Source organism: Saccostrea echinata, unplaced genomic scaffold (genome assembly GCF_033153115.1).
Source record: "Saccostrea echinata isolate AGI-Se365-2 ecotype Australia unplaced genomic scaffold, CSIRO_AGI_Sech_v1 ptg000042l, whole genome shotgun sequence".
NCBI classification, from domain to species: Eukaryota; Metazoa; Mollusca; class Bivalvia; order Ostreida; family Ostreidae; genus Saccostrea; species Saccostrea echinata.
Genome location: NW_026889791.1, coordinates 4528078 through 4553894, shown reverse-complemented (window position 1 = coordinate 4553894; position 25817 = coordinate 4528078). Strand labels below are relative to the sequence as shown.

Sequence of the window (25817 nt, the reverse complement as noted above, 5' to 3'; positions counted from 1 at the left end):
TTTAGGGGTGTAACAATACAGCTGAAGCGTATCATGATATACTGTGATACACTGCCAACTTTATCGTGACGTAAATATGATATGATAAATACTTAGTATGATATGTTTAAAGTCGTCATTTCGTAAGTTCTATGATCGATACAATGACCTTGTCAGCAAATACAATTTATCACTAAATCAAATGCTGCATGACTGACGTTTTTCATACTAATTGTTAGGCCATTATTTACACACTGAATTGTCGACGGATTTTTCCGTTATTTCCCGATCATGACAAGGAGCACACGGCGGGTGTGACTGATCTGCAGGGGATACTCACTCCTCCATGGCCCCTGATCCCACCTCTGATGTTTTAGAGGTTTGGACTTTTGAGCTTGAATACTGCATGTACGTTATCTCCATATATACCGATAATTCATGTACCAGATATTTCACATCTCATACAGTTTTAAATGAATTGTGTCCTTCTGCTCTGAAATGGGAAACTAATTTATCACAATGTTAAAAGATAAAAGATATAAATAATTTTTCAAGCATAAAAAAATCTATTAACTCGGAAACAAAGGAATAAAGAGTAATTTACAGTGGAACCTAGTTACTAGTAATCTGGACACCAATAATCTGTATACTTCACCTTCCTGATGACAATGTATGGGGAACAATTTAAGTTAGATACACCAAGTACGTTTCTGTAATCTGGACGATTCACTAATCTGGAGACAATATGCTCGGGAACACAAGTATCGGGATTAACAAGGCACAATTTATTAAGAAAAACGCTTTATTTAGGTTCAAATAAAAAGAAATAATGCCGTAGGCTCATCAGACACCATTTTTGTGAACAAGTAATATAAGGTCCCACAAACACTTCATCATTACAAGCGTCTATAGCAATACATGCATCACCAGGCTATAACTTTAATTTCATTACAGTCCTTCAGAAAATGTGACAGATTGGGATATGCAGGTATACTTTTTACGTACTGCGATAAGATACAATTTGTTTGTGTATCACGGTATACCAATATATGTGTAAATTGTCACACCTCTAACTTTAGCTCATTTGAAAATGACAAGCTTCCAAATTAAGTAAATAGGTCACTGTGACCAGTATGTAAGTGGATCAAAGGATCTGTGACCAGCTTCCTTTGTCTTAGGGTGATGTCTTGAACAAATTTTAATCTACAATTTATCCTCATCCTTATGTACTGAAGTCTTTGTCTGGAATAAGACTACTAATTTATTTACACAATATAAATACAAACACAATCAGTATCTGTGGATTCTGGCCACGGACTGACTCCTGCTGCTGTTCATAGCACTTCCACTCTCTCTGGCATCCAAATGTAGAAGAGGCCTTTGCAGCTATCCCACCATCTGACATTATGTATCGATGGTAAGATGTACCATGGGACAGACACACAAAATGCTACAGTATATAAGATTATTGATAATCTGTCCAGTGGTTCTTGTTGAGATTTTTAAGCAACCACTACTTTTTTTTTTATATTTCCCTATTTATCTCCCCTTTTTACATGGCCAAACTCTTTTACTTTCATTTTTAAATATATATAAAAGACTTGAATTTGGCACTTATAATGATTTCACAAATTTGGTACAACTTTAGAAAGCATCAAGACATATAATAAATAATAGCAAATCTAAAAGAAGTAGTTCATATTGAGGTGATACTTTTGTCTTCCTTTATTATATGTACAGACCAGTAACAGTCTCATCAGAAATGTTGAGTTTGTTTTGTCTGTTTGTCTGTCTTGTTTGTAATAGTTCAACAAAGGCTCAAATGAGCTCCTTTGATCAAAGTTTGTCAAATATGTCTTGTTAAGTAAACTTTTCACATTTTCATTTTTCAAGAACCACCTGACCAATTTCAACCAAACTTGGAACACCATATCTGTCTCATGTTATTTGTTTCAAGTTAAAATAGTGCAGTTTCATAATACTCTGTGTCTGTTTCATGATAAAAGGGTGCTTTTTCATCATGTATTAATTTACATTCTCAATGAATACACTGTATTGATAAATGGGTAAAGTCTTCCAAACAAACCTGTACATTATCAGCAATCATAGAGATTAAATCTCAAGAAGTTAGATAATTCTGAAGTAGATGCATGATTGATTTTACTAGTAAATTATAACCAAGTGAATTAATACAAACTTATTCAGGGAATATTTGACCCCAGCTTAAGGACAGAACAAGTTTATCAAAGACTAATAATTGCAGATGGTGAGAGAAAGTAAAATTGACCTTAACCTTTCACCTTTTGGCCTCAATATCTATAAAGGTTTCAATGCAAAAGCTATAGGGGAACAAAATCTATCACCTTGAAACCATTTAATGCAATATAATGGATATATGAATGTAGAATTTCTTACCCCCGTCTTTGACCATTGACCTCAAAATCATTTGGTGCCTTCTTTAGTCATAGTTACAACACTTCATATCAAAAGTTCAAGAACTGCAGTTATCAATCCGAGAACCATTTTATGCAATATTATGAATTTCTGACCCTTGACCTTTGACCTCAAAATCAGGGTAAGATCAAAAGATCAATGTCTGATAAAAAACTAAATTTATACAGTTAGAGGGAGGGGGTAAAGAGCCTCAAGTTTTTGTCATCCCACACCAGTAATGACATCAAAAATGTGCATATTGTACATGGGACTTCATTACATTATTGGCAATTGAAATGTTTCTGCTTATGAGTTAACAAAAGAAATATAGTGTAATAAATGCTAGGTACTTGATAAACAAAGGATCAACATCCCTCAAATTAAGTTTTAAGGGTAGAGTTTGGCTGGAATTGAGTAAAACTATGTAACTTTAGTTTGTTTGTTTTTTTTTGTCAGGCATCAAAATTTTGATCTTGCTCCTCAGTTGTAGGGGTTATATAATATTTCACTGCAAAAATTTCACTGCAAAAAAATTAAAGGCCATTCAAAGATATCACCTAGAAGCTTAAGTTTTAGACTGACAGATGGACAGATCCAAATCAATATTTAAATATAAAATTTTTAGCAAAAGTAGGGGTCAATAATCAGCCACACCAATATATTACATATTTTATGATATAATTATTAATAAATGCATTATACAATAAATTATACAATACAATAACCTGGACTGTAAAGCAGTTAATCTCTATATATTGGTGACATCACAATGCAAGCATGTTAAACCAATACAGCTGATCAGGTCTCTGTAGAACATGGCGGTTAAATGTAAATACATCATAACATAAACTGAAACTGTCTCTAGGAGAATCACTGGGACACACCTCAGTTAATATTCAGGCATTTTGTGGCTTGTTGGGGAGACATCAGTAACCATTGGAGAGGAACTTCCTAATGCTTTTTTGCTGTTTCTTCTGCTCTCCTGCAAATTATAATATCTACATAAATATATCAGACAGGGTTAGTAAAGACCCAGCAACATTATTTTTGAGCACTTTTCCAGCATTTTTAGACCATTTTTCAAGCATTTTTAAGCACTTTTGGACAATACAATCACACAAATAAAAAAAATGGACACAATATATTTATTGGGATTGTATTAATTTTTTTAGCTCATTAAACTCTTATTTATGTTTTTTTCAACATTTTGTAATGGGTTCTGCTATAAAAAGGTATCAATACAATTTTTTTTCCTTTTTTTGAAATTTGTTTGCATATATAGCTACTCAAGATCAGAATTCAAGCTCCACAGAAAAAAATTTCAAGCACTTGGCATGCAAATTTAAGCCCTTTTCCTTGACTTTTTGCTGCTTAAACATTTCAAGCCCTTTTTTAAGGACTGCATGAGTAAAAAAATTCAAGCACTTTTCATGGTCAAACCCAGTCACATTAGGCAAAAACATTTCCTTAGTAAAGTTTCTTTAGAGAGTGATTGACCTTAGTAAAGTTTCTTTAGAGAGTGATTGAATGGCAATTTCAAAATACTAGTAATTCTCTTCCCTCTTTTAAACACTTCCCAAGAAAAATATTTTTGTCATTCATAGCTTCATTGTCATGAGAAATCTTTATTTTGAAGTTAATATTATTACAAAATAAAACTTTGATCCCTAATTGTGGCCACACTCTACCCCAGGTTAGAATAGACATGAATCTGCACTATCTGAGGATGCATGCCTTTTTAAAACATGACTATAATCATGGCCATGCTGTTTTTGAGTTGAAGAGTTTTAAAGATTTTTTTCCTGAATACCCAGGCAGCTTTCATTTAAACAAACTTGAATCTGCACTTCCTTGGGATGCTTGTGCAATAATGTGATTAATGCAGGTGTCATAACAGTAATTTGGTTGAGGTTCACATCAAAACATGGCTGATGCAATAATTCCTGAATCTTCCCTCCAAGTTTTTTCACTCTAATTTTTTGTACACTGTATTTGAGAGGGAAGGAGAGTGGGGGAGTGATTAGGCCAATGCACTTGATTTTCAAGCACCAGCTAGACTTCAACTGAAATAAACTTGCGTGCCTTGCAGGATGTGTTTTTTTTTTGGTACTAAAATGTTTATAAAGAATTGCTTAACAAGATCTCAAAGGAAACCTCTCCAAAGTGTGTTTTAAATTAAGACCAACTACTCAAAGTTGTGCATTTTTGGTAAGAATATATAGCAAAATTTAATACGGCAGCATAAACTGCCATGACCATGCTTTTCTTGAAGAGAAGATTTTAAAATTTTTTCCTACATATTCCCAAGTAAAAATTTGATCTCCACTATTCAAGAAGACTTCATAAATGGTTTATCTAAAAAAGATTTTTCAATGATGCCACCAAATCACTATTTCTACATTATTTCCCCTTGAAAGAGGGTGTGGTCCTTAATTAAAAAAGATAATACTGAGTTCCTTCATCATAGGGTGATTTATGGGAAGTGGTTCTGGAGGAGAAGAAGTTGACAATGAAAAAAGTTTATAGACAACACACTACACATAGCAGACATGCCAGACACTCCTTGATCAGAAAAGCGAAGTTCAGCCTTTGACTCAGGTGAGCTAAATCTATTCCATATAATTCTTACAGTGCAACACACGGGTATAAAGAAACCAATACAGATACCTGGTGAGGTCTTCTATATCCACAAGCATGGAGTCCTGGCTCATGTGTAACTCATCTCTCTCCATAAGGAGATTCATCAATTCCTCATTTAAATCTGTTTTTTTAAAAAAGTTCTACTAGAGAAAAACATTGATGGCAAACTAACAACTAATCTTTATGATAATCATGATGACTACGACACTTCTATCATCAACTTCCCTTATTTATGTAGCAATATACCATTATCACCTGCATATGGTTTATGTCTCCCAGTTGATTTGATGGGCAAGAACATGTTCTACAGGCTACTGACAAATAAGTTGATGATATAACAGTAACAACAATCTCGTTTGAAGTCGAAAATTTACAAATTCTACGGTAAATAAAATGACCTAGTTTGCTGATACAATTTATTTTTAGGTCAAATTTTGACTGGTGAAATTGTTACATTATTTCCACACTAAATTGTCTATGGATTTTTCGTTTGCCTGATCATGACACTGTTGACAGGGTGTGCCCTGTCAACAGGGAATGCTCAATCCTCCATGGCACCTGATCCCACATCTGTTTTCAGAGGTCCATGTTTGCTCTACTCACAATTTGTATTGTTTAATTTGACTTTTGATCATGATTACTGTTTTTTATCTTTACATTTCATTCTATATTCTACTCTCAAATTCTCATTTCTATTTACTTGATCTGTCAGCGAGGGCCAGATTTCAATCATGACATCACAATAACCTTTGATCTGACTCAGTTTCAATGTATAGATATAAAATGAAAATTTATGACAAAATTTTAAATTGTGAATATTTTAAAAATTGTGAAAATTTCAAGTCTGCCATTTTTTCATGAATACTTTTGGCACAATGCTGTACATATTAAGTCATATGTTAATACAGGATCTCTCTAAAGTTAATACCAGAGCTTATCTCCTAAAGTATTTCCAAGTTTTCAAGAATCACCTGAGTGTTGAAGTTTTATTTCAACAATTTATTACAAACTCTTGAACAAAAATATTGAAATCAGGATAATTATTGTAAGCTTTTTGTGATGATGGTAATGTACTTATCTCTTAACTTACTTTCAATTTGTGTGTGAAGATCATTCACTAAGACTTGAAGCTGTCCTAAATTCATCACAAACAGATCTTGCTTTCCCACTCTACTCTGATGAATTGACTCAAGAAATGAAACTTTGACCTGTAACAGAAAGAAGAGGTCAGTAAGCCAGAAAACTCTCCTTAGTCATTCCTTTAATTTATAGTTCTATTAGAATAGAAAAATATATTGTAGACAAACTTCCAGGAGCCAGAATTGCTCTCCTGAATGTAGCCAATAAAACAAAAGAATAAAATCAAGAGGCTTGTCTGAGTCACCTTGGCCCTAATGTTCTTCATCAGAAGATTTTAAAAGATTTATCCCTACTGGATATAAATTCTCTTGAAAAAATTTATACCCATGGTCCCACCCACAGCCCCATGGGGTCATGATTTAACCAAATCTGAATTCACACAACATGGGGATCTCTCATTATCAATATGACTAATGTGGCCTTGTTTTTTCAGAGAAGATTTTTTCCCCTTTATATATGTGTACATGCATTTTGTAAAATTTGATCAGACACTGATTTTAGCTTCATAGTAACTCCAGACACACTGCAACTTTGTGTTGTAACAAAGAACATATAAACAGAAATGTTTTCATTATTTTATAGTTGGTTGAACTTTGTCTCTGACATAACGAGAATATTGTTCTACTAAGTCTAAACTATGTACGGTACAAGTTAATTGATTTGACATGCTCTGTATTGCACAACTTGAAAAAGTTTGCATAACAAAAGGCTAAGAATTGTCCTTTTCTTCTTTAAACAAATTGCTTAAATTTTTTTCTAGATATTCTTATGTAAAACTGAATCCCTGTATTAGCCAAATCATGGCCTCTGTGTCATGATTTAAACAAACTGCACTACCTATATTTGCCAGACTTACTGGTTATTAAATGTTACCCTAATGCCTCATGGCAATGATTAGAACATATTTGAATCTGTATTGGATTGGATTTTTGTAGATTTTCCCCCCTGTATATTCCCATGCAAAACTTTGATCCCCTATTAAAGCCTAAATCTACCCCCCCCCCTTTTTTTTTTCTCATTGAGTTCCTTTAAGCTGAGCCTGGTTGAAAGTCACAAAGTGATTCCTTAAAAGATGTCTGATAACAGACAAAGAGCAAACTTTGATCAGAAAATCTCACTTGATTTTCAAGATAGGGTGACAGGTAATACATGTAACTGCAAGCAACAATGCTGTAAATGCTGGACCAGCATACCGTCACTGAACAGTGTATGCTGGGCATATTCTGTGCTTTGCTGCTTTTAGACTGCTTTGACACAGAGTAAATGTTGATGTTTTTTTTTTGGCTGTCAGATAAATTTGACAAATTAACATGAAGTAATAGATTCACCTATAACAACACACTTACTGAATCTGCACTAGGGGATTTCTTTTTGATTTGTTTCTCTACTTCTAACTGCATATGGGCCATGGTTCCTGCCTAAGAAAATAGAATATAATGTCAAAAAGAGAAATACTGTAGATAATTAAATTTTCATGACACTTTAATTGTATTTTCATAAGGTTTTATTTTGGCATTTATAAGCGAAACAAAATTTTCACTAATTCTGGTTACTGCTCTATATAATGTTAAATAGTAGAATTTTAAATGAGAATGAAATTTTTTGCAGGCAGGCCATCTCACATAATTATGCAGAAACAAAGTTCTCACAAAGAAAAAGTGATTTACAGGAATTAAACACACATTCTTTTAACTCTTCTCTGTAACAGTGATGTAATATTTCATCCTTTGGACAATATGCTTGGACCATCCAAGTCACTTAAAAATCTTTATTTATATCAATTAAAAAAATACATGTATTTCAGTTTTAATGCTCAAGAAGTTGTGCACTGATACTTTTCACTCATACATTTATGATTTGCTCTATACTGAAGCCGATTCATTAAGGGCAATTTTCCACGGGATCTGAGGTGGCTAGTTTTAACATTACACATGTTGGCTAGTTTTAACATTACACATGTTGTGACAATGTACTCACTTGTACAAGGGCTATTTTGACCTCTTGCTGTAGCTTGGCTTGTTGAACTAAAAAATCTCCATCCTTTTTCTTTTCTCTGCCGTGTTCTCTTCCATTTTGAGTCTCTTGAGGATTAAGCTTAGGCAAGACAAAATCCTATATTTAAACAAAAATTGAGGTCTTTTTTGTCGTGACAAATATTTTATAAACCTTTTACCCAATTCATCAAAGAAATATATTCTCACTTTTTCAAATATTTCATAAATCTCTTACTATATGCCTCAAAAAATCATCTCAATTATATTTTATGTAAGTGTGAAGGCTTAATTCATGTAGCAAGCTATGAGAAAAATCAAACAAGGAATTTAAAGGCAATGTCTGGATGTTCATCAGAAGTTCATTGTTGAATTGTCAAAAATGAAAATATTCTATACCCCAAATAAATTTCAGCAGTTTGATAATTGTGTCTTGTTGGCTTATCCACAGTTAGTAACTTTGTGTGGTTATTCCCAAGTGTACAGTAAGTAACCTTTTGTGGATAATCCAAAGTATACAGTAAGTAACCTTGTGTGGATAATCCCAAGTACATGTATACAGTAAGTAACCTTGTGTGGATAATCCCAAGTATACATTAAGTTACCTTGTGTGGATAATCCCAAGTATGCAGTAAGTTACCTTGTTTGGACATTTCCAAGTGTACTAAGTTACCTTGTATATCCCAAGTATACAATAAGTAACATTGTGTGGATGCTCACAAGTATACTGCAAGTTACCTTGTGTGGATATTGTCAAGTTTATAATAAGTAATTTTCTGAGGATATTCCCAAGTATACAATAAGTAAACTTATGTGAATATTCCCAAGTATACTGTTTGTTACCTTGTGTAGATACTCCAAAGTATACAATAAGTTACCTTGTCTGGATATTCCCAAATATACAGTAAGTTACCTTGTGTGGATAATCCCAAATATACAGTAAGTTACCTTGTTTTGATATTCTTAAATACAAAGTAAGTTACCTTGTGTGGATATTCCCAAGTATACAATAAGTTATTATATATGACGGTAATAACCCAGTAGATCAGAACAGACACAGTAAGTTACCTGATGAGATGGAGGATCGGCCATCTCCTGTTCTTCATTCATGAAGCAGATTTGTAGGTTTGTATTAGACGACTTTGTTACTGATGGTTTCTTGTAAAATTTCTGAGTGTTACAATCATCATCAACTCCAGCATCCATGGCTAATTTCTTGCGTATTGCTTCTCTATCATTTCTTTGTGCCTTAAAAAAAAAGAGACATGAGTAGTTTGAACTGCTTGAATGATAAATTCAAAGTATATATATAATATATATATATATCCCCCATTATGGCCCCAACCTACCCTCAGGAGCCCTGATTTGTACAAACTTGAATTTACACTACCTGAGGATTCTTCTGTATCAATATGACTAATCATGGCTTTGTTGCTCTTGAAAAAAAGATTTTTAATGTGGTTTTTTTTGCTATATATTCCTGTGTAAAACTTTTATCCCTCATTGTTGTTCTTGAAAAGATTTTAAATGTTTTTTTGCTACATACACTGTATTCCTGTCTAAAACTTTGATCCCTCATTGTGGCCCCACCCTATCCCCAGGGGTCATGATTTGAACAAATTTGATTCTACACTACCTGAGGATGCTTCCATATCAATATGACTAATCATGGCTTTGTTGTTCTTGAGAAGGAGATTTTAAAATATTTTTTCCTATATATTCCTATGTAAAACTTAGATCCCCCACTGTGGTCCCACCCTACCCCTCAGGGTCATGATTTGAAAAAAAATTTAATCTACACTATATAATGAAGGTTTCACATAAGTGTCAGCTTTTCTGGCCCAGTGGTTCTTGAGAGGAAGATTTCTAAATGATGCCACCAAATTTTCACTAATTGTTAATTACTGTATACTTGTACATAAATTGGCGTATTTAAAATTTAGCACAATCACTGGGTATGAAGTTGTTGACAAAATCATGAATTAGCGCTATACATGTCCATGACGTATATTGTATTTTAAAATGATTTCTTAGCGGTATTCATGAATTAGCGCATCGTTGTCTGTGCCAAAGCCGCTAAAATATGATGCCCGCTTTTTTAAGTACACATACAGTATCCCCTTGAAAAAGGGTGTGGCCCTTCATTTGAATAAAATTGAATCCCCTTTACCTAAGGACACTTTGTGGCAAGTTTGGTTGAAATTGGCCCAGTGGTTCTTGAGAAGAAGTTGAAGATGTGAAAAGTTTACAGACAGACAGACGAATGCCAGACAAAATGTGATCAGAATTAAAAATTATTGTTTGATTGGAATTGCCTGCCACCTCAACAGAAGAATCAAAAGTGTCTTTTGACATCACAATGAATCCTACTCGTCATTGGTTTGTACCTTAAGCTTTAGAAAAAGTGTGATGTAATCAGAACCCAAAGTTAATTTTTTCCCCATCAATTTGCGTCACAATCAAGATACCTCTATCCTTCTCTAGTAAATAAAGTCAGTATTGGAGGATATTGATTTAAATTTGTTGATAATTTGCTGACGTTCATGATATATTGGAAAATATTTACATCCACTAAATATTATCTCTTTTATTTCTTAAGAAAACCATTGTCGTTTATCAGTCAGTAAACACCACTAAGCATATCACCCATACAGATTTCTTGAGCAGTGGTTTTTCCCTCCATTAAACGAACAATGTCTAATCTTCTTAATCCTACTTTAACTGATTATTTGTACAGATATAAATACAAACAATAAAATGTCTTTCTTTGCTTTGTTAGTTTGGGAATTAACATTGCAGCTATTGCAGAAAAAAATTACATAACCCGCTTACACGAGTATGTATTTTTTTCTGCAACAGCTGCAAGATTAATTCCTCTACTAAAAACCAAAGAAAGCATTTTATTGTTTAAATAAGGGCCACTGCATCTCTTTGATCTTTTCGATAACCTTAGTAGAATTAGAAACTAGCAGCATCATATACTATTGCTTACCATTTTGTTACTGGTTTGTGTAGCTTGCTGTAGCTTCTGTTCTAAATCCTCCCAGTCAAAAGAGGGTAGGGCAGTATCCATATTATACACTTCAAAATCCTCCGTCTCCCCAGAATTAAAATTTGACCTAGATTTCACCTCCTGTTTTGACTGTGCTTTATTCCTAGAATCTTCACCACCTGAGTTTTCATCACAGATATTTTTACAACCAACAGATACTCCTTCAGTCTGTCCATTTTCAGGTGCAACAAAATCAGAGTTTGTCCTCTGGAGTTCAGCAAACTCCTGAGCCAGACTAAGATAATTGACTTTACGTCGGCGTCTGTTGAAGTCCTCCTCACTCTCTCCTGGGTTTTGTACAATATTTGGATTATTTTCAGTCCTTCCACTTTCCACATGTCTGAACTGTCTGCTATCTGCTAAAGACACCTCAGAGTAAGACGATGACATGGAGTCACTTTCCTCCACAGTTGTAAGAGTTTGTTGGACAGCCTCTGGTAGATGTTGTTTACCTTTTTCTGTAGAGTTATCTTTCTTAGTGTCATCTTCATGATCTCTGTTTTTTCTTCTTAGATATGAACGCCATGCTCGCTGTATACTAGATGACAAAAATAAAAAATAACCATATACAGTAAAACTCGTTTTGTATAAACACAGATAAAGGGAAATTATGGATATAGTGAGGATTTTTGGGATCCCCAGCAAATTCTTATCAATTCCTTGTAAAATTTTAAGGTTACAACAAACTCTGATAAAATGAATTTACGAATATAGCAAAACTGATTTTGTGTCTCCTAGAGGTAATAAATAATGAAATTTACATCATTTATATCAAATCTTTTAGTTCTCAAAATTGAAAATATTGAACTGACATTATTTTTCATAAGTACAATGTATTATATCTGATCGGAATTTAATTCAACAGAAAAATTAAGTTATTACATGTACATCATTTATATACTGTCTACTCACATTATTATATTGGTCATTTACTGTCTGGATTTATATTTGATTTTATATCGGACTGTCTGGATTTATACCTAAGTTATTACATGTATATATGTTATATACTGTCTGGATTTATACTCACGTTATTATATCGGTTATATACTGTCTGGATTTATTTCGTCTTCTTGTCAGGTTATCATCCAGCAAAACTTCAAGACGATGACTGCAAGGATTTTTTTTTTAATTACTTAATAATTGCTATATATTTTATTGTATTGAAGTAACTTTTTACTCTTATGATACAGGATCAGAATAACAAGAGGCCCAAGGCCTTAACGGTCACCTGAGTATAATGCAACAATTTAGAGGATCCATAGAGTATAAAATGAACTGAAAGGTGAAGCTTTGTTACCCAAAAGCAAGAAAAATAGAGTGATCAGGATCAACAAAATAATTAATCTAGTATTCATTAACAGTTCATAAATTAGGTTCTAATCTGTTCCCCATTTATCACTATCACCATACAGTATATTAACAAACTTATCAATAGAGCCCCCCCTCCTCTTCTCCCCCGGCAAGAAACACCAGAGCCTCTCACCCTGGGACCAGAAGTTTGCCCATCATAAGTAATCACTTTGTTTATCTGCTTACCACTAAGAGCAGACAGGATTATTTAATAGAATTAATGCATTTTCACTATATTATCAAGAGCCCCACCCTTATTCCAGCACATCTGACCCAGGGGTCATGCAATTCACTACTCTGGAAGAAGCACTCTTGCTCATCATAACTATACACTTAGCTTCTTTGCTTTTTAACCAGGAGAAGAAAAGAATATTTTCAAAGAAATTTTGCTTTTTCACTATATAATCAATAGAGCCCCCCCCCCCTTTTCACCAGAACCCTTGACCCTGGGGCCATGAAATTCACAATTTTTGAAGAGGCATCCTTGTGTATCATAACAATGTACTTAATTTGTTAAAATAATACCCAGGGGCAGAGAAGAAGATTATCAAAGAAATAATTCACCTTCACTTTAGGATCTATATAGCCCCACCCTAACACCAGAACCCCTGATCCTTGGGCCATGAATTTCACAATTTTGGAAGAGGCATCCTTGCTCATCATAACAATTTACTTAGTTTGTTTAAATAATACCCAGGAGCAGAGAAGAAGATTTTTAAACATAAATGCATTTTCACTCTATAATAAATAGAGCCCCGCCCTAATACCAGAACTCCTGATCCAGGGGACATGAAATTCTTAATTTTGGAAGAGGCATCCTTGCTTATCATAACTACGTATTTAATTTGTTTAAATAATACCGAAGAGTAGCGAAGAAAATTTTCAAAGAAATAATGCACTTTAAATATAAGATCTATATAGCCTCGCCCTAGCACCAGAACCCGTAATCCTGGGGTCATGAATTTCACAATTTTGGAAGAGGCACTCTTGCTTATCATAACTATGTATTTAATTTGTTTAAATAATACCAAGGAGTAGAGAAGAAGATTTTCAAAGAAATAATGCACTTTCACTATATGATCTATAAAGCCCCGCCCTAGCACCAGAACCCTTGACCCTGGGGCTATGGATTTCACAATTTTGGAAGTCACTCTTGCTTATCATAACTATGTATTTAATTTGTTTCAATAATACCCAGGAGTAGAGAAGAAGATTTTCAAAGAAATAATGCACTTTCACTATATGATCTATATAGCCCCACCCTAGCACCAGAACCCCTGACCCTGGGGCCATGAGTTTCACAATTTTGACAGAGTCATTCTTGCTTATCATAACTATATATTTAATTTGTTTCAATAATACCCAGGAGTAGAGAAGAAGATTTTCAAAGAAATAATGCACTTTCACTATATGATCTATATAGCCCCGCCCTAGCACCAGAACCCCTGACCCTGGGGCCATGAATTTCACAATTTTGACAGAGTCATTCTTGCTTATCATAACTATATATTTAATTTGTTTCAATAATACCCAGGAGTAGAGAAGAAGATTTTCAAAGAAATAATGCATTTTCACTATATGACCTATATAGCCCCACCCTAGCACCAGAACCCCTGACCCTGGGGCTATGAATTTCACAATTTTGGTAGAGTCACTCTTGCTTATAATAACTATGTATTTAATTTGTTTAAATAATACCCAAGATTAGAGAAGAAGATTTTCAAAGAAATAATGCACTTTCACTATATGATCTATATAGCCCCACCCTAGCACCAGAACCCCTGACCCTGGGGCCATGAATTTCACAATTTTGGTAGTATCACCCTTGCTTATCATAACTATGTATTCAATTTGTTTCAATAATACTCAGGAGCAGAGAAGAAGATTTTCAAAGAAATAATGCACTTTCACTATATGATCTATATAGCCCCGCCCTAGCACCAGAACCCCTGACTCTGGGGCCACAAATTTCACAATTTTGGTAGAGGGCTCAATGCTTATTACAATCATGCCAACAGTTTGACTGCTTGATGCCCAGGAGTAAAGAAGAAGATTTTTAAAGATAGCACTAATTTTGATGGTTTTAGCCCCACCCCTCAGGCCTCAGGGGGGCAGGGACCATGAAATTCACAATTTTTGTACCCCTTCACCCATTGATGCTATATGCCAAAATTGGTTGAAATTGGTTCAGTGGTTCAAGAGAAGATGCTGAAAATGTTCAAAAGTTTACGACCGACGGACGACGCATGACGGACGACTACGGACGAAAACAGATAGCAATAGGTCACCTGAGTGACTCAGGTGACCTAAAAACTAGAGGTCCTTGGGCCACAACACTCAACTGAGTCACAGTTGAGAAGGAGATTTAAAATATGTTCCCTCTTTGTAGACATGAAAAATTTTTGCATTCAATGAAGCCCTCGTTGCTAGTGCAGGGCTCTAATTGGCGACTAATTTAGTCGCCATGGCGCCTAAAATTTTTGATTGGCGCCTAAAAATTTTCCATAAGTCGCCAAATTGGAGACCATTTTAAATTGACTTGGGGATCACCGGATTCCAGAAATTTTAACATTTTTAACAATTTTTCTAAAAAAGCGAAAAGAAATTAAAAAGAAGAGGATATTATTTTTAGCAATGGACATGTTGTGTTTTCTTAGTCACGTCATGGGTCCCTATATTAGCTTTTAAAGTTGGCACCTTAAAAAAAATTGCCTGGCGACTAAAAATTTGCATTGGCGACTAAATATTTTTGATTAGGCGCCAGCTGGCGCCTAAATTTTAGAGGACACTTAGAGGCCTGTAGTGGGCAAATTCAAAATGGGGCGAATCAAAAAAGACAGCATAATCTCTTAAGCAAAACTTTTTCTGGGTGAATTTAAGATGGGGTAAAATTGTTTACAAGTGATAAAGGGCAAAAAATAAAATGGGTGAAAATAACCCTGTATACAGTATTGAGAAAAACGAAAGAATATAAATTTTCTTACTTTTCTACTAGGAGTTCTCCTTCTTCAACCTGTTCCTTTATTTTAAGCTGCATAATTGATTGATCCTACAACAGAATTTGAAATACATATACCAGCAATCATTTCCCCTACTTCTCATTTGCAAACACACTGAGAATGTTTTTTTCCCTTCATGTTTTTTCTTTCTCTGAATTTTTGTTGTCCTAATTCCATTTAGTTTAACTAAGCCAAAGACTCAAGAGATGTACTTTTCTGACCAAAATGTTCCATGGCCTTCTGTCTGTCTGTCATTTGTCATTCTTAACTTTTTATGTTTTTGATTAGTACCACTTAGCCAATTTCAAACTTGGCATTAAGCAGGCCCATAGCAACATCTCTCAAAGTTGGGGGAGGGAGCAAAAAGACTTTTTTCTTCATACATGTACAGTAAAACATGCTTATAATGAAGTGCCAGGGCGATTTTGCATCTTTGTAAGTGTAATTCATTATATTCAATAAGTTTATAATATATTTTAAAGTCATGGGGAATGAACATCACTTTGTTAAAAGCGTGTTTGCTATAAGTATGTTTTACTGTATATCACTATGAATTAAAAGCTGCAGGTATTATCAGGAGAACCTAGAAGCCCCACAGGTCTTGTTGTTAAAAGAAGCAGGTGTAGAAGAATGAAAATCCAATTGTTAACATATATGATTTGTCTTTAGTACAGGACAGCAAACTGGGAGAATTTGTTTGAACATTTGATCAGAGACACACTGTGAAAGGAAAACTTATTTTTTGAAATAAAATTCCTCTACAATAACAATAGAACCTGAACAGATCAACTCATACTTTTTCAAATTGATCACATAGCAACTCCACATATTTCTTCCTTCCAAGATAACCTCTTGCATACTTTTGTATAGTTACAGCTGCTTTTTCTGTCTGACTATTGGGTTTACAAAAATCCTAGAATAAAAATCAAAACATGAGGCCCACAATGCACACCTGAAACACCTATAAAGAAATTGGTAATTATGAATCCAACCTGGACCTTATCAAAACAGACATTTTTTTCCTCATGAAGATGCTTGCTTAGTAATGGAATAGTGAAAAACCTTAAAACTACTAGGAATAAAAATTAAAAATCACATTGCTGTAAGCAGGAATTCATTATATTAAGCATGTATGTAGCTGTGTTTTACTGTAACAATTGGCTCTTACTTGTGGAAACATCTTCTTTGCAATTTCAGAATCAGCAGCCTATAAGAAAAAAAGCACAATTCATCACATCAAATTGAGACCATGCACTGTAAACATCACAGAAACCTTTGTGTTAATTACCAACAATATTTGATGGTGTAGTATATCATCAGAACTCTTATCATTTAAGGCTATGTGAAGTGTGGGAGCAAATATTTCAGTGCCTTAAGGTAGCCAGGAAAATTAAAAATGTTTCACAAACTCTTAAAAAAAATGCAACAAAAATGGATCTGATATGAACAAGATGAAACAAAATGCAAATCAAACCACTCTGTAATAAAATTTGCCATACCTTAGAGATATTAATCCTGAAAACAATTGAAATTATAAATAACTTACCATCATGGTTTGTAAATTTCTCTCATGTCGATCATTGCGGATTTTATTGGGATCTATATCCTCCAGAGTTGAACATTTTTCCTCTGCATTCATTAATTGGGAGAGAAAATCCTGAGCGTCATCTGGATGTTTTTGAGATGTTTCCATTTTTACACATGCACATCACTTTCATAAGCTCTGAAATATTCTTTAAGACCTGAAATAGGAAAAAATTACTGTAAATTTTATTGCTACATGTACATTTATTACTGTTCAGTGTTAGAGTTAAAACTTTATCATCCATAAAGTGCACTTGCTTTGAGATCATTACCAATAATTCCAGTTTGATTGACAGGCCAGCTATTCCTGCTCCATAAAATCTAAGAATTCATGTTTTCATAACATTACCAATACCCTTGTCAAGCACCTTCATGTACTGCAAATCCTGTACATCTGAATAAACATGTTTGTGTATGTGATCTGCTGTATAATTGTTACATATATAATGATGACCACATGATATCATGAAACTTTTCTAGGAGATGACACTGCCATTTAACAAGATGTCATTCAATGAAATTGCACTGCCATTTAATAAGATCACACTGAGATTCAAATGAAATTACACTGAAATTCAATGAGATTACACTGCCATTAAATAAATTACACTAAAATTCAATGAGATTACACTGCCATTAAATAAATCACACTGAAATTCATAGATTATAATGACATAGCAATGCTTCCAACTGAAAAATTCTTGAAGGAATGAAAAAAGAAACCTATCTCTGCCTGTAAATATAATTACTAGTACATGGCAATTAAGTGACATTACAATCATGCCAATCAATTCAATTACACTCAGTCTGCCATTCAATGAGATAAATCTACCATTCAATGAGATAAATCTACCATTCAGTGAGATAATCTACCATTCATTGAGATAAATCTACCATTCATTGAGATAAATCTACCATTCTATGAGATAAATCTGCCATTCAATGAGATAATCTACCATTCAATGAAATAAATCTACCATTCAATGAGATAATCCACCATTCATTGAGATAAATCTACCATTCAATGAGATAAATCTATCATTCAATGAGATAATCTACCATTTATTGAGATAAATCTATCATTCTCTACCATTCTATGAGATAAATCTACCATTCTATGAGATAAATCTACCATTCTATGAGATAAATCTACCATTCAATGAGATAATCTACCATTCATTGAGATAAATCTATCATTCTATGAGATAAATCTACCATTCTATGAGATAAATCTACCATTCAATGAGATAATCTACCATTCATTGAGATAAATCTATCATTCTCTACCATTCTATGAGATAAATCTACCATTCATTGAGACAAATCTACCATTCAATGAGATAAATCTACCGTTCAATGAGATAAATCTACCATTTTATGAGATAAATCTACCATTCAATGAGATAAATCTACCATTCAATAAGATAAATCTACCATTCAATGAGATAATCTACCATTTATTGAGATAAATCTACCATTTATTGAGATAAATCTACAATTCTATGAGATAAATCTACCATTCTATGAGATAAATCTATCATTCAATGAGATAAATCTACCATTCATTGAGATCACATTACCATTCAATGATATTTCACTGCCACTCAATGAAATTGCACTTCCATTTAATGATATATCACTGCCAGTCATTCCACAAGTATGTTGAATTAAATCCTGAAAAAAGTAAGTTTCTATGTGGAACAGGACTTCTTGTCAGATTAATTAATTTAACGATTGCAGGGTTTCAATAATTGCCTCCCCTTCTGTAGTTGAAATAACTTTTATGAGCATGAAATAATCTTCTCATGCAGGTAAAATTAAACAATCTCTTACATACACATAATTGTTTTATTATTGATTAATCTTCATTTGAGATATGATAAGCAGATTCAGATTTCCCTTTCATAGTCTATCAACAATAAAATATATGCTGAGAATTTTCAGTACCATTTTTCTTGACATGAAAAATCTTATTAAAATGATTTATCAGATGAAATTGTTAAAGTTTACATTTTCAGCTGAATTTTTTTTTTTAGTTTTAAATTATTTTTTAAAAATTTATTTATCCATTTTTTTTTTTTTACTTTTTTTATTTCCTTACAGAAAAAAAAATATTACCAGGGGTACATAGAAATGTTATGAAAAATATTTCCAAGATTTCCAAAATACAGTTCACGCTAAGGTGATTTGTAATTAACCTTCAATGCTATAAAAAACAAATTAATTAATCGATGAGTAGAAGGAATTAGATTATCAGAAAGTCAGAATAGGTGGAAGTTGACACCCTGACTGGTCATTTAAAAAAATTTAAGATTAAACAATTACATGTCTCAACTCTTCCAGAATGGTTATTAGCATTAATTTTCTCATATAAAAAGTATAAGATTTTTTTTAATAAAAATTACAGTTTTATTTTTAGACGTTTTGCTTAAGTTTTGACTGGGAAAAAAAATCTTCAGAGTGTATGTAAGGTTTACTGGTTATAATGAAGGAGGCATTTCTTTTTAGTTTTTTAATCAAAGCAACTAAGAACTCACTAAACATATAAAGCATTCCACTATATAATAAAGAATTTATACATTTTATCTAATATCTCTCAAAGAAAATAAATATTAAGCTTTTCTCACAACATAGGCACATTGTAAGTAGGTTAATCTGAATAATTCACATCATGCTAAATCAATTAAGTCAGCAACTCTAAAAAATTTTATCTCTGATTTGAACTCCATCTAATTTAACATAAAAGACCCTGCCCAAATCAATCCGGTATAAAGAGCACTTCATATGTGAAAGCTTATATCTATATACATGTATGTGTGGTAACCAGACGGTATGCTTTTTACATATAATGTACAATATAGTATTAATCATCACATATTTTAATTGGAGCAAAAATTCTATTGTAAATTTTTTTATAATTTGCTTTGAAGTGTGAAAAAAGCATTCCCCATACAATCCTATAATAAATGTAATTGTATTTTGAGACGGTCCCTAAAAATAAAAAGGTCAGCCCCCATAAAGCATCGATTGAAGATTAAAAAAATACTTTTGAGATTTTATAATTGTTGGTTAATGGCTAAATTATTATTTAAGTCATACAGATCCCCCCCCCCCTCTATCTCTCTGCCAAATGAATATGTATAAATGAGACCCTATCTTCATGATTCCATGCAGACATTAATTTGACAGCTTTAGTATAGTTTTGTTCTACTTCTGTAATTAGGTCAATATAATTATTTTTAAAAATATAAAAACAATCCCATATCTCACAATAATGTACTCCTCAGGTAGCTAAATCATTGTATTAACTTTAGAAACAGCAATAATTGGATAGTATTTCACTGTTAAAAATGTAATAAATACTCTTTATTTTACATCTCCACAACTAAACGGCAAATTTAGACCATATTGAAATCTCCTCTATGTGTAAGGGACCATTCTGTAATCTCCACTGCTCATTTTTCTACTTGCTCTAAGGCTGCCTGTGTATATTAGGTCTGGTACAATCACTAGAGTTAGCTATGTAGCTTTAATTACCTTATGAAGCTTTATTTACCTACTTGATGTAGCTTTACTTAGCTATTTCAATGTAACTTTTCACAATTTTGCTTCTTATTTAATATGACTACTAATATTTATACTAGGGAGTTTTAAAAATGCAATCCAAGGCAAATATACACATCTTCAAGAGTGATTTTTTTTCATGGATTGTTTTCAATCAGTTCAAAGTTGAAAAGTGCAATTTTCTGCATATCCTGGAAAAAAAAAACTAATTTAAGAAAAAAAGTATGATAAAGTAGCTAAACAAAGTTATTTAGGTAGGTAAATAATGCTATGAAGGTAATCCAAGCTACATAGCTAAATCTAGTGATTGTACAATAAAAAAAAAACATAATTGGGTTCTACAACGTGATGAACGTATACGATACAAGACATGTTTTTAGATTCAATATTAGGCAATACAGGCTTAAGTTATCAAACAGATGTGACAAACAATTCGTTTTATTTTTTTTTTACTTGAAAAAACACCAGAAGACTTGTGAGGTAAGCAGGCCGGTCCAGTACAATCAGTACATATAGCTACATAGCTAAAATTACCTACTGTAGCTTTATTTACCTACCTCAGGTAGCTTTATTTAACTATTTCAAAGCAACTTTTCACAATTTTGCTTTTTATTTTAAAAGACAAAAAGTCGCAAGTAAATGACTACTAATATTTATTCTATGTATTATTTAAAAAGCAATCTAAAGCAGAGATAGTTTTAACATTGCTGCGTTTGAACACTTTTAAGGAAAATATGTATTTCCATTGTTTGAGTAACTGTAACCACCTTGTGTGCGATGAGGCATGGATAAGTATGATTACTTCACATTGTGCTCATCTTGACCAAAACTGGTTTTCTTTGTTATTTCACTCGAGAAGTAACTGTTAGGTCACAAATTAACTGTTGGATATAGCCCCAAAACTTCTAGAACTTTGACTGCAATTGCACAGAAAAAGACACATTTCCAAGGGTGATTTTTTCATGAATTGTTTTCAGATGAGTTCAAAGTAGAAAATTATCACTGCATCAAAATGCAATTTTCTGCACTTTCTGGGAAAAATGCTAATTTAAGAAATAAGTTTGATTTAGTAGCTAAATAAAGCTACTTCAGGAAGGTAAATAAAGCTATGTAGGTAATTCAAGCTATGTAGCTAAATCTAATGATTGTAACGGACCTGGTAAGTTTGTAGCGACATAATTTTACAGATCAATTTACAGATAGTGCAACTTTTCGTTTGTCATGCTAGACCATCCCAGCGAAAATCACACGATTTTTCAATCATTTCAATGTATAGTACTTACATGGTCCTGTATCACATAGAAAGCTTAAGTTACGACTAAAACAAGCAAAAGCTCTGTCCCTCCGATTCCGAGTCCCTTCTCAGCCCCCAAGCCCCTGTCTAGTAATAGTCTGGAAAATTAGGAATCTTGATCCCGACATAAATACTGTAGATAAGGGGAAAAAACCAGGCCCCAGGATCATGAAATAGACTTAGACTTAATTAAGTCAATTTTTCAATCACCTGTAAAATGTTTATTAATTATTGTATTAATTTCTAAATTTATAGATAACAACACTTCTGTGAAGCAATACTGAAATATATTTTTATTTTGGTTTGCTTGACTTCTACAAGATGTTGGTGCCATCATAAAGATTTTGACTTAAGCTTAAGATGTTTCATGATCCCGGGGCCAGGGCTCTCAAAATTATGAAAAAAAAAATCAGCCCCAAATGGCTAATATTTCTGCGTTTCTCCAAATTCTCAAAGTCATCAGCAAAAGCCCCCCCCCCCCCCTTAATATCTCCACTAGACATAGTCGTAGGAACGGGGGGGGGGGGCGGGCATAATTTTGCCGATATATAGAATACTATAGAAAACATAGCTACTATATGCTTGTGCCCCCTCAATAATAACGTCTGATGACCTTTTTTTTTTGCTTGTCAAGGAATTTTGGTATTTGATAGTCACCCCCTCCCAACTGAAAATGTATACAATATGTCCCTCCTCCATTTGCAAGGTATTGTCATTTCTTCGTTAATGATAAATACCAAAACTAACAACAAGCATAAAATGTCTCAGTGTCTCAGTGATAACTATAAATAGACAGGAGAAGTCAATGGGTAGGTATAGGGATTGGATCCTCTTTTACTCAGGAACTCTATTGAGTTGAGAGGAAGTCGTAGCTATTATTCTAGCTGTAGTCAATTCAAACACGTTTTTCACTCACCTTCAAAACTGGGTTTTCTTTGCCACATTTATAAGACCCTACAACTTTTTGTTGAATTAAACTCAAACAAGTTCGTTTCAAATATGGCTTTCAGAATTTGTTTTTACCACGAAGTGACTGTATGGACTTGATTATTGTGGTAGCACTGAGGCACGTACAGTGTACATATGGACGGGGGGGGGGGGGGCTGGCCCCACACTTTTTTGCTGAACATTATGTTTTACAGTTAATTTAGTATGAAATGTTCATTGGAAGGCAGGTTGCTCTATCTCCACTTTTTTGTAGTAAGGTCAAATTCTGTCATGATTACGGATGGGAAAGAAAATTTCTTGTGAAAGAAAATATTGAACTCACCAGTTATGTACTAATCAATTTATATTTGATCAATACAAATTTCAAATAGAACTTAATATCCTAAAGATATATTTATGAATTTAACATCAGAAAATAATTTGTCTCAAGTCACAACTTATATCATGATGTCTGCCTTAATATTATGAAGCACAAAAATTACATCATTTTTATTTCAAAGTCTATCTAAGTCTTAAGTTTAAAAACCTTACGGTACCCCACCCCCCTCCCCTCCCCCATTGTTATGACGTTATGCGCGATGTTGGTGCCATCTCACAATTTTAGTACCAGAACTATTTGTTACGGTGTAAAATACGACCTTTTTGGAATTATCATAAATTACTATGTGAATTAACTTTTCGGACTTTATTTAAATTGTTATTAAAACTTTCGTATATTTCCACAAATGTGTTAAATTTTATAAATTCCACACAGCCGTAATCCCACCCGAGGCACAGTCAGAGATGGACACTTAATCCCTTAATTGACTTCTGTTTATATTTATTGACACTTAATCTTTCATCTACTTTAATTCTATTTTAAACATGCCGCTGAAATGTCATCATTCGCTCAAAAATTGTTTGATACTTGATTTCTTTATACTTTTTGTTAATCCTTTTATTTTACTCTTTCTTTGTTCATGTTGTTCAGTATGTATGTTTTGTTGTTAGTTGGAATCAGACCTTCGGTGCTGATACATCCCAAACTTATGTAAAAGTATATTCCTTTGCCATCCTCACAATGTCAAGGTTTTGTGATTTCGGAACTCCACACAAACCCTTGACATAAGTCGCTATTTAAAAGTTGGGTTTGTACATGACGTAATGGGTAATTATAAACTAACCAATTAGCATATATTTTTTCAAATCCGTCGTTTTCAAATGGCCCAACTCCAGAGCATATCTTTTGTGATTTTTAGGAGGACAATCTTCCAAAAATTTATCCTCGATGTTTCGTTTAATGTTACGGTGGTACTTTTAGGACACGTAATTATTTTTTTTAATATACCAGGAAAAATATTTATCTCGTGAAAACGACATATTATCTCGTGAAAACGACATATTATCTCGTGAAAACGACATAATATCTCGTGAAAACGACATATTATCTCGTGAAAACGACATATTATCTCGTTTTCACGACATAATATCTCGTTTTCACGAGATATTTTCTCGTGAAAACGACTTACTTTCTCGTTTTCACGAGATAATATCTCGTAAAAACGAGATATTATCTCGTGAAAACGACATATTATCTCGTAAAAACGAGATAATATCTCGTGAAAACGACATATTATCTCGTGAAAACGAGATAATATGTCGTGAAAACGACATAATATGTCGTGAAAACGACTTATCTCGTGAAAACGACATATTTTTTCGACGTTAAATTTTGTTACATACATTGAACAACCTGATTTAGTATTTTGCTATTCGTTGTCAAATAGGGTTGAAGAGTGTACAAGAGAGGAAGTCATTAAGGAATGCTTTCATTTTGGTTTCAAAGATCATTAAAAAAATATTAAGAAATTTCAGAATACAAATACTACAGCTCCTAGATAAAAAAAAATGTCGCATTAAGGAGACTAGATCCAAACCAACGTTGATATTCAGCAAATATATGTTATGTAAAACAGTTTGGAAAAAATGGCAAATATGGTCATAACTCTTTTTAATTCGATCAACAGGAATGAAACTCAAACTTGATCTGTATCTTAAGCTCAGTTATAGGGGACATTTTGATTGAAATTGCACAGGGTTACACAATATAATGTATAATTATAATGTAACTATGGATGTATAACTTAGTATACATGCTCAATGCAACTTTTATTTAATAAAATATAATATTATATTAACATATTTATTGTCATCTATCTCAATCACTGACAAATAGATTTGAAAAGGCAATAATAAGTATTTCAGGAAAGCACATTGTCTTGTCAGAAGGACATTAATTAATATAGCTCACAATACAATATACCAGAAGAAAAAGTTTCTCAAATCTAGCAGAAAACTACTTGGTTATGAAAGAAAGCATGATCCATATATAATAAGTATGTAAGTGAAATTGGGGAAAAATAATCAATTTTGGTAAATATGATTTTCTAAAATTTATTTCACACAAGATTATATCTCGTTTTCACGAGATAATTTCTCGTTTCCGGGAGATAATAAGTCGTTTTACGAAATATTATTTCGTTTTCACGAGATAATATGTCGTTTTCACGAGATAATATCTCGTTTTCACGAGATAATATCTCGTGAAAACGACATATTATGTCGTGAAAACGAGAAAATAAGTCGTTTTCACGATATATTATGTCGTTTTCACGACATAATATCTCGTTTTCACGAGATATTATGTCGTTAAAACGAGAAAATAAGTCGTTTTCCCGAGATATTATGTCGTTTTCACGAGATAATATGTCGTTTTCACGAGATATTATGTCGTTTTCACGAGATAGTTTTTCGTTTTCACGAGATAAATATTTCCTGGTATCTTAAAAAAAAATTATTAC

General features: G+C 33.1%; 1 protein-coding gene and 1 pseudogene across 2 annotated transcripts; one reads left to right on the top strand and one right to left on the bottom strand.

Annotated features, from left to right (window-relative positions):
- Nucleotides 1-3073: 3073 nt before the first annotated feature.
- On the bottom strand, nucleotides 3074-22115 carry LOC133201202 (uveal autoantigen with coiled-coil domains and ankyrin repeats-like). Of its 2 annotated transcripts, none has more exons than XM_061336997.1 (13): nucleotides 22019-22115; nucleotides 17134-17329; nucleotides 16756-16794; nucleotides 16384-16500; nucleotides 15573-15637; nucleotides 12266-12346; nucleotides 11176-11773; nucleotides 9252-9431; nucleotides 8170-8304; nucleotides 7539-7610; nucleotides 6143-6260; nucleotides 5080-5173; nucleotides 3074-3394 (listed from the first exon to the last, which is right to left on the bottom strand). In XM_061336997.1, exons 2-13 carry the CDS (start codon nucleotides 17278-17280, stop codon nucleotides 3364-3366), a joined length of 1677 nt encoding a protein of 558 aa, XP_061192981.1. In that variant the 5' UTR covers nucleotides 17281-17329; nucleotides 22019-22115; the 3' UTR covers nucleotides 3074-3363. The 2 variants fall into 2 exon arrangements, with proteins under 2 accessions (XP_061192981.1, XP_061192982.1); XM_061336998.1 differs by having other exon boundaries at nucleotides 8170-8286.
- Nucleotides 18004-18922, top strand: LOC133201049 (uncharacterized; annotated as a pseudogene).
- Nucleotides 22116-25817: the final 3702 nt, after the last annotated feature.

What these genes read in the sequence shown, in the direction of transcription:
- LOC133201202 (XM_061336997.1), bottom strand. Translation starts at nt 17,280, where the DNA reads ATGGAAACATCTCAAAAACATCCAGATGACGCTCAGGATTTTCTCTCC. An exon ending in GAAATTTACAAACCATGATG is followed by an intron (nt 16,795 to 17,133) that starts GTAAGTTATTTA and finishes TTTTTCTTATAG; the next exon opens with GCTGCTGATTCTGAAATTGC. An exon ending in GATATAGAAGACCTCACCAG is followed by an intron (nt 3,395 to 5,079) that starts GTATCTGTATTG and finishes TATAATTTGCAG; the next exon opens with GAGAGCAGAAGAAACAGCAA.